The 14576-nt window shown below is 38.4% G+C and overlaps 1 protein-coding gene across 1 annotated transcript in view; it reads right to left on the bottom strand.

Moving 5' to 3' along the window:
- col7a1l (collagen type VII alpha 1-like) overlaps positions 1-14576 on the bottom strand; it is a 122329-nt gene that overhangs the window by 71251 nt on the left and 36502 nt on the right. The window contains 15 exon segments of the mRNA XM_066702977.1: positions 82-153; positions 2327-2359; positions 2622-2657; positions 2782-2817; positions 3731-3775; positions 4642-4677; positions 5267-5311; positions 6863-6898; positions 7396-7455; positions 7656-7727; positions 8326-8379; positions 9239-9265; positions 10190-10285; positions 11179-11247; positions 11432-11476. Of these exon segments, the coding sequence (XP_066559074.1) occupies positions 82-153; positions 2327-2359; positions 2622-2657; positions 2782-2817; positions 3731-3775; positions 4642-4677; positions 5267-5311; positions 6863-6898; positions 7396-7455; positions 7656-7727; positions 8326-8379; positions 9239-9265; positions 10190-10285; positions 11179-11247; positions 11432-11476 (762 nt within the window).

The following is a 14576-nucleotide window of genomic DNA, read 5'->3' as shown; positions in this document are numbered from 1 at the left end:
CATTCTGTATTCTACAACTTTGTTAAAATGATATAGCAATGTTAACATATGATCCTGGAAATTAATCGTGATTGATTTTACCTTTTCACCTTTGTCGCCCTGATTTCCTTTTTCTCCCTGTGGCCCCGGGGGACCTACTGGCCCAATGTCACCCTGATCAAAGTTTAAAAGACAAAATGACTAATCAGAAGAATTTTATTTAGCTTAATCTGCTACATATATCTACAAAGCTGTAGCTAAAAGTTAATGAATAACATTTCTGTCAATACTACTGACATACCATATACCGTACTTATGTTTTGTTGTTAACTAAAATAATACAATGAATATCTCAGCATGTCAGTCAATATACATATCAGACCTCGCATATAAGCACACATAAAAAGGCTTTAACAATTAACATTATGCCAGCCTTTGAAAATAAACAAACATTTTTCTTCATCATCTAAATTGATTTTGGAAACAGCCTAGCTTCCAACAAATGGAGGGATAATGTTTTTGAATCAGATTGAAGAAGATGATTTTAAAACATGCCACTCATATGTATTGTGAATGAAAGATTAATTATTTACAATGACATTTTTGAAGATGTTAAGAAGCCACTGCATCTAGTTATGCAAAAATACCTTTTGACTTGGAGTATCCCCATGGATTACAGAGTAAAAGGATTCCAAAATGTTTGAAATTATGCTAAAGAAAGTAAGCTTTTTTAATTGCTCATTTACTATTCTGGTATTCTGTACCTAACAGACCACAGGGAATTTCACTGTCTGCTAATGAGATCCATGAATGGTATTATCTACATTTTAGTTGTCAGGCCACAAGAAGTATTCTTTATAATTATGACAGATGCAATAATTTGAAAAAATTAAAAAAATTGCAAAATACAGATATACTTGTATTAGATAGCTTTCTTTGTAATACCCTCACCAAAATGTTCATTATAGCCTCACATTATCATACAATCAAATACATTCAGTTGTTTTGTTAAAGCATAGGTCTTTAGTTTTATACAGTAAGTGGAAATAAACTATTTACATGTTACCACCACCTTGTATTACTAATCAAATATTTATTTAATTAAAATGCTTCCTTAGGGAGAATATTTGAACAGCTTTTGATTTGGTATCAATACCCTTTAGAAGATTTGAATACACACATACTATTACAATAATTAAGTCCCCAAAATGTACATTCATGGGTCACCTGATAAACATGAAGATTATTCATAAACATTAGCATATGCATGATTTCATTAACCATTTCACAAGCAAATGTCACTGGCATTTAACCTTCATGAAACCTTTAGCCAATATAGGATTGTACAGTGAGTTACAATGACTCCAGAGCAGGGGCGGCGGCGGGGAATGGCTTGGTTGGACTACAGTCCGACCATGAATCATGTTAGCCCCACCTTAGCCCCACCATGAAACAACCAAGAATATCAGAATAAGCGCCAGCCAATTCCATCTGCGTCACTGCGTCACTGCTGTGTGAAATTGGCGGCCGTTAGCACGCAGTGTAGTCTGAGCCAAATTAGTTAACGTTAGCTAACGCTATCTAGCTAAGTAATTTGGGAAATTGTAACATTGCTAACATTGTTATGGATCAATCCAACCACAACAACCGGTGGATTGTGCTCCTTTGAAAATGTAAATGGTGAGTTTGAATATATTTTAAATAATAGGGTCGATTTGGAAAATGTGCTGACTTTGACGCGTTTTGTGTGGACTGGGCGGCCACCTGTTGTGCTCCGTTAACTACTGTATATCTCTGTCTCTGTCTCTCTCTGTGTGTCTCTGTAGCATGAATAGTATTGCCTAAACTCAGTAGTAGTGATGTCTGTTGCTCTCGATGTAATGATGCGTGTGAAACATGTAACAAGTCAGTGCAATCATCTAACACGGCATTGGTTTTCAAACTGTGGTACACGTATCCAAAAATGCAGTCTGGTACTCCGATGAACCAAACCCCCCCCACCGCTCTCACACTATTTCACTCTTGTCCCTCACTTTGTGGTCAAAAAGTTTGGGAACCCCTGATCTAACCAATATCAGCCTAATGAGTGGTATTTCTAGCTACTGGGAAGGGTGCTATTCCATTGTGTGTGTATTCACATTGAAATTCAGACGTTGATTTGAGCCCCACCACTGTATGGATTAGCCCCACCGTAGTTTAGCCAAAAATAAAATACTCTGCCGCCGCCAGTGCTAAGAGAAAGTAATGTTTCCACAGAGACCCTTCATAAGGAGGGTTATCTTTAACTACCTACTACTGCTAATAATAATAATAATAATAATAATAATAATAATAATAATAATCTTACCCTTGCCCCTTTTTTACCAGTAGGGCCAAGTATCTGTGGAAAAAGTAACAAATATTTATATAAAGAAATACATATATGCATACATACATACATAGCATTCAATGAATCACACAAAGTGAATTCCTATGTAATAAATATGAAATTAATCATTTAACTTACAACTCCAATTGAGATTGATTTAAAGACATTTGGAAGACATTCATGTTTATGAATGAGAAAACACACAAGCACAGATTTACTCTGTAAAGCAATACTATTACAAGGCTAGGGTCATCTTGTCAAGACTTTTTTTTACCCCTTTGGCTGGGTCTCCTGGAACTCCTCTTTGTCCCTTTCAAAAGGAAAAAAAAACACGAGGAAGAACAAATCATTTGAATGAAAGCACACAACTGACTGACACTTGGTTACATTCAATTACTCATACAGCAATAATATTGGAAGACTTTATAACTTACTTCATTTCCTTTTGTTCCCATTGGACCAGGGAGTCCCTAAATATAATGTAAAAAGAACAACTTAAGTGACACTGGTTAAGTGGCAACTACTAACGTTTCACATCTACAGCAACACTGTCATCCGCAAGTGAACCTCACTACGGAAATGTTCACATCAGTCAAGGCCAAAATCCCCAGAGACATCAGAAGTGAGAGATGTCACAGGACGAAGGCTAAAATCCTTGTCTAAATTCTGTCTTCAGAATTGTGAACAGTTTGAGAGTCAGTGAATATGACATATATTCAAGTTAAGCTATTAAGTATATTTATATGGGGACCACCGTATAGGCAGATGACTATAAGTTTGCACATTTGAATTGGGGGTATGATGTGTTATTCACAGCTGAGAGTTTGTGAAAGAAACACACTTCTTGGGATGAAAACACACACACACATGCACATGCACACACACACACACACACACACAACTTAAGCTTTTAAAGACTCAATAAGTTTCCATAAGGCTGAATCCACACTGCTGGTCTTGGCTACCAGGTCAAGTTAAATAGTCACCTCTTAGATTTTTTTACCATTGTCAAATTTGTATTAGATATGTTTTTTAATTCTTAGGGAAGTGACAGCTGGAGAATTGCTTTAATTGGATTTTGAAGGCACACTTTCTGTGAGTAGAGGTATTCACACTGGATCAATGGCTGAATTTCATTACTAGACAGAAAGGTCTTAGCATGAGTCAGACCTCCTGTGTCAACTGGCTTAATCAAAACTTATCAAAACCTACTAATTTCCTTAGGGTACCTCTGCAAATTACTGGATATTTCTGATGTGAACTTTAATCAGAAAACCGTCAAATTAAACATCGATATGGTACGTGTTTTAGTTTCATAAGTCATGGAATATACTCCAACTAAAAATATATATTTTAAAAGTGCATAAAGTTTCTTATTCTTACTGCAATTCCTTGTGGTCCCATTGGCCCCATTTCACCATGATCTCCCTATAAGAAAGACAGCATGATTTTGACATTGCTTTACATCACATATGCAATTTAAGTGAAATGCAGCTGCATAAAAACACCTTAAGTAATGAATCACTGAAGTTTTAAACACAGCAGCTTTTCTTTTAACTGACTTCAATGTTTGAGGTTCTTACAGTGCAAAATCCTATAACTTCAGGAACTCTAAGGGGAACACCAATGGGAAACAGTGAAATTGAAAGCTTGAATTGATGATAGCATGATCAAATGGGATATGCTATTGGAAACGAGAATACATAGAGGAAGGGAGTAGAGAAGGCAAAATAAAAAAATGAAAATACAAAATGAATGAGACGCATTTAATTAAGCCTGCGAGAAATGCAGTAACAGAAACAGTGAATCATTCAACAGTTATTGGAATAGCAGCAGCTTTTATAATCTGCTGGTGAAACTCCAGATTAGACTGATATTTACCTGGGATTCCAAAGGGAATTATTAAATGTGTTTCATCATGTGCTTTCTGAACTGTTCCTCTCTTTCTCTCAGTTCGGCTCTTCTCTGCTAATTACAATGTACTCTATCCAACTTGGACATTACAGATGCAGGGCGGCATACTGTACACTAATTAGAGCTCATACGCTGCATGAAATCCGTTCAATTATTGATCAGTCACTAATTAAAAGTCAGGTTCAAACTATCTTTGCACAAAAGCAGCAGGCAAATCATAACGTTCCCACAGAGCACAACGGTATTGATTTCCAGGTAGAAGAATCTCATGCTTAAAAGTTTGCTTCCCTGTGTATTTAAATATGCACTTAACACACCGTCCTGGCAGAGAGTCTAACAAGGAAGATTGTAAATAGAGACACTTAAGGTTTTAGACTCACCTTATCTCCTCTGTCCCCTTTCAAGCCTTTCTTCCCCTGCATGTGAAAGACAAAGTTGTGAAGCGTCACTTTCATGTTACAGTTTGCTGGACTATGTATTTAAAATACCTGTAGACTGATAAGAAACCTTTTTAATGCGAAAAATTATATATATATATATATACACACACACATTAAAAAAAAAATCTCTCAAAGGAAACACAAACATCCACAGTACCAATAACAAGCTTTGACGCCTGTCTTCCCTGCTGTCTTTTCCTTACAGAAGTGTAAAGAATCTCTTACTCAATCCATATTCATGTAGAAGATTTACATTTATATTCTAACTGAGCCCCACCTTTTCAAATTGTTAAGCATTTAAAATGTTATGTTTTACTTCATAATGATAATGCCATGGTGGGAAAATCTTGGAATGACTGGACGCTGGTTGATAAAGAGATTACATAAATCAGTCACTCTCAATATTGACCTCAATAAGACATCAAATCTGACTTAATAATTATGGTCAGCAAGTGCTAACGGTTCTCCCTGTCCTCTACAGAACTTTTATGTTTATTTTGTTGAGGGTTTTTACCGAGCAGAGGAATGTCTTAATAAAGAAAGGCTCATATGACAAAGTCCCTACCCTCAGTCCAGCAGGTCCTTCAATTCCTTGTACCCCTGTCTCACCCTTAAAACAATAGGAATAAGCATTAGATATAAGGAGGTAAAAAAACAAGTATTGGCATACATTTCAGTAGCTGGCTGTCAGCTGTACAAGAACCAGTCACTTTATGCCAATGACAACATAGATGCAAAGTAATGTTTTATTTTTATTCTCTAAGGAAGGAACTTGAATAAGACACACTTGCTATAAGCCAGACCACGCCATTAGTTTCATCCAACATATATACACTCACCTAAAGGATTATTAGGAACACCATACTAATACTGTGTTTGACCCCCTTTCGCCTTCAGAACTGCCTTAATTCTACGTGGCATTGATTCAACAAGGTGCTGAAAGCATTCTTTAGAAATGTTGGCCCATATTGATAGGATAGCATCTTGCAGTTGATGGAGATTTGTGGGATGCACATCCAGGGCACGAAGCTCCCGTTCCACCACATCCCAAAGATGCTCTATTGGGTTGAGATCTGGTGACTGTGGGGGCCAGTTTAGTACAGTGAACTCATTGTCATGTTCAAGAAACCAATTTGAAATGATTCGACCTTTGTGACATGGTGCATTATCCTGCTGGAAGTAGCCATCAGAGGATGGGTACATGGTGGTCATAAAGGGATGGACATGGTCAGAAACAATGCTCAGGTAGGCCGTGGCATTTAAACGGGGCCTAAAGGGGCCTACACCATTACACCACCACCACCAGCCTGCACAGTGGTAACAAGGCATGATGGATCCATGTTCTCATTCTGTTTACGCCAAATTCTGACTCTACCATCTGAATGTCTCAACAGAAATCGAGACTCATCAGACCAGGCAACATTTTTCCAGTCTTCAACTGTCCAATTTTGGTGAGCTTGTGCAAATTGTAGCCTCTTTTTCCTATTTGTAATGGAGATGAGTGGTACCCGGTGGGGTCTTCTGCTGTTGTAGCCCATCCGCCTCAAGGTTGTACGTGTTGTGGCTTCACAAATGCTTTGCTGCATACCTCGGTTGTAACGAGTGCTTATTTCAGTCAAAGTTGCTCTTCTATCAGCTTGAATCAGTCGGCCCATTCTCCTCTGACCTCTAGCATCAACAAGGCATTTTCGCCCACAGGACTGCCGCATACTGGATGTTTTTCCCTTTTCACACCATTCTTTGTAAACCCTAGAAATGGTTGTGTGTGAAAATCCCAGTAACTGAGCAGATTGTGAAATACTCAGACCGGCCCGCCTGGCACCAACAACCATGCCACGCTCAAAATTGCTTAAATCACCTTTCTTTCCCATTCAGACATTCAGTTTGGAGTTCAGGAGATTGTCTTGACCAGGACCACACCCCTAAATGCATTGAAGCAACTGCCATGTGATTGGTTGGTTAGATAATTGCATTAATGAGAAATTGAACAGGTGTTCCTAATAATCCTTTAGGTGAGTGTATATATATATATATATATATATATATATATATATTTTTTTTTTTTTTGGTTTTGGTCCAGGCCTATATCTTAAAATAAACACATTCAGAAAATAATAATTAAAAAAAAAAAGTAAAAAAAAAAAAAAAAAAAGCAACTTGCCTTTGTGCCAATTGGACCCTGAACTCCTAAAGTTCCCTATGAAAACATAACAGGAAAGCAGTTAAACATCTCATCTTATATTTAAGTTTAATGAACTGCAGCAAAAGATGTTAGTTGTGCAAACAAAGCCATGTCAACAACTTGTGCAGAATTAATACATTTCAGTAGAATTTAAATATTCTCAATCAGAAACAGTGCCTTATTCATTATAAAATGATGGGACCATTTAGAGGTCTTAAACAAAACATGATTGAGAGAGGAAGAATATGAATGACAAGACAAGTGTGCAAATGAGTTCTGGAGAGCAGGAGTCAACAGCAAGACAGGTCTGAACCTGCCATCCACAGATAATACCAAACATCTACAATATGGATTTGGTTTCCAAGACTATGAATCTTATTTGTATTTTGTATTTATTTGACATGCAATGAAAGGAAATATGATGTATTTTGCTTCAAAGCCTGGTCTTATCACTGGTATAATTCAGGGTATGGTAAACCCTGAAGCTACATGTCAGCACGCACTATGAATACCTTTTCACCAGCTTCTCCCTTTGCCCCTTGTATGCCTTGAATACCAATCCCTTGTTCACCCTGAAAACACCAATGGAGAAACGTTAAAAATTATACAAAATAGAAATAAACACACAATGATTTAATCTTTTTTCATTTAAGATTAAATGTTTTAACTGTCAGCTATCTGGAATAATACATATTTGCCGTGTTATCGGAAAGTAGCATTAAGAATATGTACTACCTAGGGTGCAACAGTTAAGTCTAATTACAAAATGTACCTTTTCTCCCTTTTGTCCTGGAAATCCTGGCACTCCATCAAGTCCAATTGGCCCTGGCAGGCCAGCTTTACCCTTCAAACAACAAATCACAACTGTCCTGCACATCACAGAAAACACATGCAGCAAGAATCATACAATATGCTTTCAAATACCATCTTTTTGGAAACTTTCACAGTACACTTTAACACCATGCAAGAAGACACAATCAATCAATTAAGAAGGACCAGCCCATCAGCTTGATCTGATTGGTCACTGGTTAATCACTCATAGTTAATCAGGACTATTTAAATTGTATTATTAGTGTTATTTACAAGGCTGATTGTTATTAATTTAAGATTAGTAACCAAGATTAGATTTCTTGAATGCTTTCATTGTCATGATGTATGGGACTTTCTTATCTCTTAACTGATGATGCTCCATTTAGTTATTGCTGGTATTTTATCATATTAGTAACTGCTCTGAAATAATACATATTTGATACTGACTACAATTGTATTTATTTACAAAGCAAAGTCTTCTATCGAGAGAGCAAGAGTCAGAAAGCACAATACATAAGCCTTCTATGTATATATTGCCTCCCATTGATGGATCAGCTGATTACTAATTCAGTTTACATTAAAGAAAGAAAAAGAAAGAAAGAAAGAAAGAAAAAGAAAAAAGCAAACCTTACATTTTGCCCTTGGTCTCCTTTATCCCCTTTAGGCCCCTGCTTGCCACGTTGGCCCTGCAATTCACAGAAACAACTTTTACTTTCACTGGCACTTCTGAACTAACAAAATGTGGATAAAACTTAAGCTTTAGGTAAGATAAACACACTTTTTTGTATTGTTTGATAACATCATGATGCAAGCATCATATAAAGATCTGACAGGCATTTAGTAAAATAGTGTTCAAGTAATTATAGCCTAAGTCTGTTTTTAGTTCAGAAGTAGTACTTGCTTTGAAATCAGGCTTTGATAACTTCAAAGCAGAACATTGTATGTGATAAATAATTTAAATGTAGACAATTTCAATTAAACTGTGTGTTCATATTTGAGTCATCACAAATGCTACATAGGTGCTTTTTTTTTTTTTTTATAAAGACACGCATCTGGATGCGTGAATATAATGTTCTTAGCTTTGACTGATCAGCGTAAACCAATTACATAGTAAACAAAACCAACACAAATTATGTTTGTTTCAACTTTTTTTCACATAATACTTTACTAGTGCCAAACGTAAAATTAAAATTGTCTGGATTATTTACAATATTTCCAAAACTAGAAAGCGTTTTGGAGTAACTGAGGAGTACATGATTGAATAACTTCATATTGCTTTTATTAAAAATATATATGAAAAAAGGCCTAAGTCTATCAGATTTGTCCCTGTCATTTTATTTTACTGTTTAAAAAACAGATGCCTCATACTTTCCTCTTCAAAATGCCTGAGGAGGAGGTAAACCCTGAAATATCACACTTAATTCAGCTCTAACACACAAGAACCTTTCTTCCACAATGAAACACTTCTAAAAAGAAAAAGAATGAAAAAGATGTATCATCATAATGCCTGACTCGATGTTTTACGTGAATACAAGAATCACTTACTTTAATACCTGGATCTCCTTGCTGCCCCTAGAAAATTAAAACAATATGTTTATTTCGCTTGCCCTATATTGTCAAGCATATTTCCAATAAGATTCAGTATATATTATCCCAGTATATTATATATCTATGACATCATCTTCAGCCTAAATTGATCCACTGCTGGATGAAGGCCTCCCTGATGTCTACAGCTTCTCTTTTCCACGTCACGCCTGCAAAGAATGATTTCATCTTTTCATTTTTCATGTGGTCGTCTTCTAAGTATTTTTTCATCTCTTGGTATCAATTCAATAGCTATCTCTATCCATCTTTGATCTGTTCCTCTTGCAATGTGTCCAGGACCATTACCATTTTAACATTTTCACTCCTCTGTTTTCTGCAGTTTCTGTATTATTTTTGCATTAATTCACAGTCATAACTGAGCATGGGTCGTATGCACTGATCAAATACTTTTCTCTTCAGACACATTTTTAGATTTCCTTTCAAATACACTCCTTTTGATTTCTTCCATATTATCTCCATCTGCACTGATTTGTTAGCTCAGTTAGAGATGAAGAAACATATCATTCAACATTGAAAAGAACAAAATGAGAAGGGATTGTCATTGGAGTTCAAAAATAAACTCAAATCACATATCATTCATTTCTGGTAAATCTTGAGAATCACTAAAACACATGTCGTAAAAGTAAATGGTTGCCAGAATTACAAATTGATTGATGATAGATAGATACCTTTGCACATATCCCAAAATAACACATTGTTCAATTAATTCTAGCTGTGAATATTAGGTAGGATGTTTCTTACTTAACCTGTGCACAGGCCAATCCATTGTTTTAAAGGAAGTGAGATTGAAATAATAAAAAAAAAAATGAAAGTATTCTTTGCTTTCTCTCATGGTATGTTCAACGCAAGACTTAACTAATATCTAATTTAAAGTACATCAGACTGACAGACCTTGACAGAGGTCCCTGGGGGGCCTTGAGGGCCAGGTTGTCCAGGAAATCCTGGGGGCCCAGCAACCCCAGGTATCCCAGCCTCCCCCGATGGGCCCTGGAACACACCAAACCACACAACCTCATTAAACAGAACCTTATCTGGAACCTTCTTCAATAACTTCTTAGCGTTTTCTAACAGAAACACTATATACACATACAAGTGTGATAAGGGTGTAGGTGTTGATTGCCAAGCATCTTCAATAATGCATCTACTGTGAGCAGTAATAACAAACCTGCCTTGAAAGTGGCAAATGAGGGGCAGAAATAAAACAATACGATTATAATTGGAAAGACAGACAATGTATTTATTTTACACTTTTTCCTGCAGACAGCCTTGATTACGAAGACTTAAAATTAAGTGCTTTTTATATTTCACACTCCAAAGCTTAAGCATAAATAGTGTATCATAATAAATGGAGAAGAAGGCTGTGGTTATATGTATTATTACATTACTAAAATCATATTTGGTGAAAAACTAGATTTTGAACATCACAACTTATCTATTGAGCAATACTTATTAAAGACACCAAACTGTTACATTGCTTAAGACTGCACAGAGGCATATTGCTTTCTGAGTTGATTCTCTCATTAAAAAATGATCAGGGTCACACTCTATGCCACAAGAAAATTCGCATGACTTCATTTTGTTCCAGTCAAATCAAAGCTTGTGCTCAACTAGGACAAGAGGTGAAGTGCAGCAACAAAATATAATTATAAACCAAATAAATAAATAAATTGTGCACAACTTGCTCAATCAATAAAAATATATACTTTATTGCATTTTCAAAAGGTAGATGTTTCTACAGAGAATTCAGTCTTCATTTGAGAATTATTTCAGTACACAGAATGTAAACCACATCTACAGAGGTGGTCAATAATATTCATCCTCTTAATTTGAAATAATCTGATTGATTTGGATTAAACAAATATGGATAATTCTATACGTACAGATGAGCCCGGCTCTCCTTTTCGTCCAGGAATGACTTCCACACCTCCTAGGACATAACCAGGCTCCCCCTTGATAAGAAGTGATTTAATTTTTCACATTTAGGGAGCACAGATATTTCATTAGAATAAAGAATGACCAAATCATGCAGAATACAGATTCTAATAACAAGTCACAGAAAGGTACAGTGAAAGGTCTAATAATAATGAACTTGACCGAAACACATATTTGATACTGTTGTTTTTCAACACTTACTCTTTCTCCTCTTTGGCCTTTTGGTCCTGTATTTCCAGGTGGTCCCTGAGGGTATAATTGTCATTAAATTAATGTTATTAATTAATGATAATTGGTTTAGCATAAGGTTATAGATATATCGCTAATTAAACTGCAGTTAATTAATTGAATTAATTAATGATAATTGATTTAACATGCTAATTAATGTAATTGTTTTCTATGTTTCTGCTCAGACTTAGTTTTGTAAGGAATGGCTTACCCACAAACACAGGCAACAGAAGAAGAATGGCTGTGGTAAATTTCAGAAGCAATATACTGATGCCACTAAATTAAGGGCAGGATTAAATAAAAAATGTTCGCAAAGTGCAACCGTGAATAGTTGCGGAAGAGGGAAGAGGGAGGAGGGAATCTCGCAGCTCAGCTCCTTCCTGAATTTAATCTAAAATATGAGGACCTGTGAGCGGGGAGGAGACTGTTTTTCTGGCATGGCTTCTGGGATGGGCGGGCAGCATGAGAGGCACCAGAGCCAATCACAGAGTCTGAAACTGAAAAGAAACTGTAGGTGGAAGAGCAGGACAGGCCTGCAAGAAGCAGCGATGTGTCAATAGAGCAGATAAACACAGTGATCTGGTGCTCCGTGCTATGAATGCACAGCATTAATCTCCCCGCTGACACAAAACTACAAGCCTATACTTCGTAGCGGTTACAAATATGAGTAGAAGAAAAACGTATAAAATGAAAACCGAAGCTGCCATTGATGAAAGCTGTGTAGCTATTATTATTATTATTATTATTATTGGCAGACACCCTTACCTAGGCGTCATCTATTAGCGGGTGGATCAATGGTGTGTTAAGTGAATAACAGATCAATGTAAATATTTTATTCAGTGTCCACTTCCCAGCTAACACACAACGTTGCCACAATGTTGAATTACGTTGCTACAACATTGTGGCAACATTGTGTGTTAGCTGGGTATGTGTAGTGGTGCAGATTAAAAAAAAACTGTGACGCACCGGCTACAAAACTCATAGTGATTATCATTGAAAGAAACTAGGAACTAAAAATAAGCCGCATCTGATCATTGGAAATCAGCTGTTTCCGCTGCTATGTTGGAGTTTCTATGTCCTTATGTACAGGTGAGCCGCACATAAACACTCTCCTCTGTCATAGAGGAGCCCAATTTGTTTTAAGTAGTTTTAGCGCACTGAACATAACTTGTCATATGAGCACATTACTATTGACATAACCTTCCGAATGAATAAATACAGTGTTAAGCTGTCCACTTCAACATATCTACTTGAATGACCTAGCGGGTGTACCACTGTATCGGGAGTGCCTGAGCTGCGTGTTCGAGTCCCACCCAGTGAGCTCCATCCGTGTTTATTTTTTTCAAAATTGACATGGCACCATGCCTCCCCCCTAAATATGCAACTGCTGGACACGATGTTGTGATATAAACGGCTATTTCATCACTTGAAAATGAACAGTACAAAGTACATAATTTTAATATCACTCAATGCCATCTACAGTAAAAAGCAAGTACAAACTTTATTCTCGGTGTCTCAAGGTGCAGTACTGACAGTAGACCGTGCGGTACAGTGCACCTGCGCACACAGCACATCTCTCCAAAGAATGTGTGCACTATGCACACTGACAAAATACGTAATGAAGAAACCAGTGTTCAATGTTTACACATACTTGTTAAATATATGATCGTGTTACACAGATATATTTACATTGACCAGCTCCATTTCCTCCACATCTGCCATAGACTGATGCTTCCTCAGGCATCCCATAAGGTCACCCATGTACAGACTCAGAATGACCTGTGCGTTATTGGCCTGGACCGCTGAAGTCTCCGCAGAATAAGCTTTCTTCAGCATTGCGTCCGTGGTTCTGCATTGTTTATTAGGGCAAAGTCGTTCTTTGCCTAATATCGCATTCACTTGTACCAGCCTGGACACCAAGTCCCCTATCGGTGGGAAAGATCCCAGTCCTTTCCTTTCCGCACCCCCCGTTGCATACATGGCATCCGCCTGCCTAGAAGTCGCAGGAGCAGAAGCCTCTGGCTCCACGTGGATTGCACAATGTCCATGTAATCGTCAAGGAGGGGAAGGATCTCCGCAGGTTTGACAGTTTTCTCCCTCACCAACCGATTTTTCAGAACCTCCTCCTGGGGGCACCATGGGACATCCACTGCCATAGCCGCACATCTCATCAGGGCCTTGAACTCCATGCTCGGCCCCTGAAAGTGCTCCAACACCGAACTCACCGCCTTGGTCTCCTCTGTGAAAGATAGAGGATCCGATATGTCCGAGCATGACGTCACATGGAACAGCGCTTCTTCCGGTTGGCAGTGGTGGTGGTGGCGGCAGTTGAGGGAGGAGGTGAGTGTCCTCTACCAGCGGAAGTTGCGCCACCACAGTGTTTAGCATCTGCTGTTGGGAGTCCAGGCTATGCCTCATTTCCCTGAACTGCCTAAGCAGTATTGCAATCCCTTCCGCTTCCTGCCTCCTGCAGTGTGGAGGAGTCCATGGAGTGGAGCGTCTGGATGATCTGGAGTGGGAGCGTCTCGCTCTCGGGGACCTTTGTCTGGGGGAGCGCGCTCTCCTCCTGGGAGAGCAGCTGGGAGGAGGCAGAGAGGGGGAGATAGACTGCACCCTCGCTGGTGAAGCTTGTGAGGAAGATGAGCACTGCCTGTTCTGCCTTCACGTAGAAACACTCGCAGGGGTCCGCGCGGAGCCGAGCTCACAGAGAGCAGCGAGCAGAGCTTCCGCTGTGGCGGCTGGCCGCTGGGGAGTTACTGGCTCTCTTACAGCGTGTGGCTTCCATAAAAGCTGCGCAGTGTACACAGCCCCCTTCTCCCATCAGTGCGTTCTGGGCATGCTCCTCACCCAGACAGCGCACGCACTGGTCATGTCCATCGTCCGTGGGCAGCTTGTCCTGGCATCCAGAACAGTGGTGGAACGCACCCTTCGGTTTCATCAGGGTTAGAAGATTCGTCTCTAAATCCTCTTTGTCCAGACACTCTAAGTAGATTGACAGCTCTTGCGGTAGGTGGACTTCACCAAATTCCTCCACTCTGATACTGTCCCCCTCGATGTTTATGTCAAGGTTGTCGACGTCGAGGTCCGAGAGGTCGACACAGGCATCCAGAGGTCGAGA

Source organism: Amia ocellicauda, chromosome 5 (assembly GCF_036373705.1).
Source record: "Amia ocellicauda isolate fAmiCal2 chromosome 5, fAmiCal2.hap1, whole genome shotgun sequence".
NCBI classification, from domain to species: domain Eukaryota; kingdom Metazoa; phylum Chordata; class Actinopteri; order Amiiformes; family Amiidae; genus Amia; species Amia ocellicauda.
The sequence above is the reverse complement of the archived record's forward strand: the minus strand, read 5'-3'. Positions and strand labels throughout refer to the sequence as shown.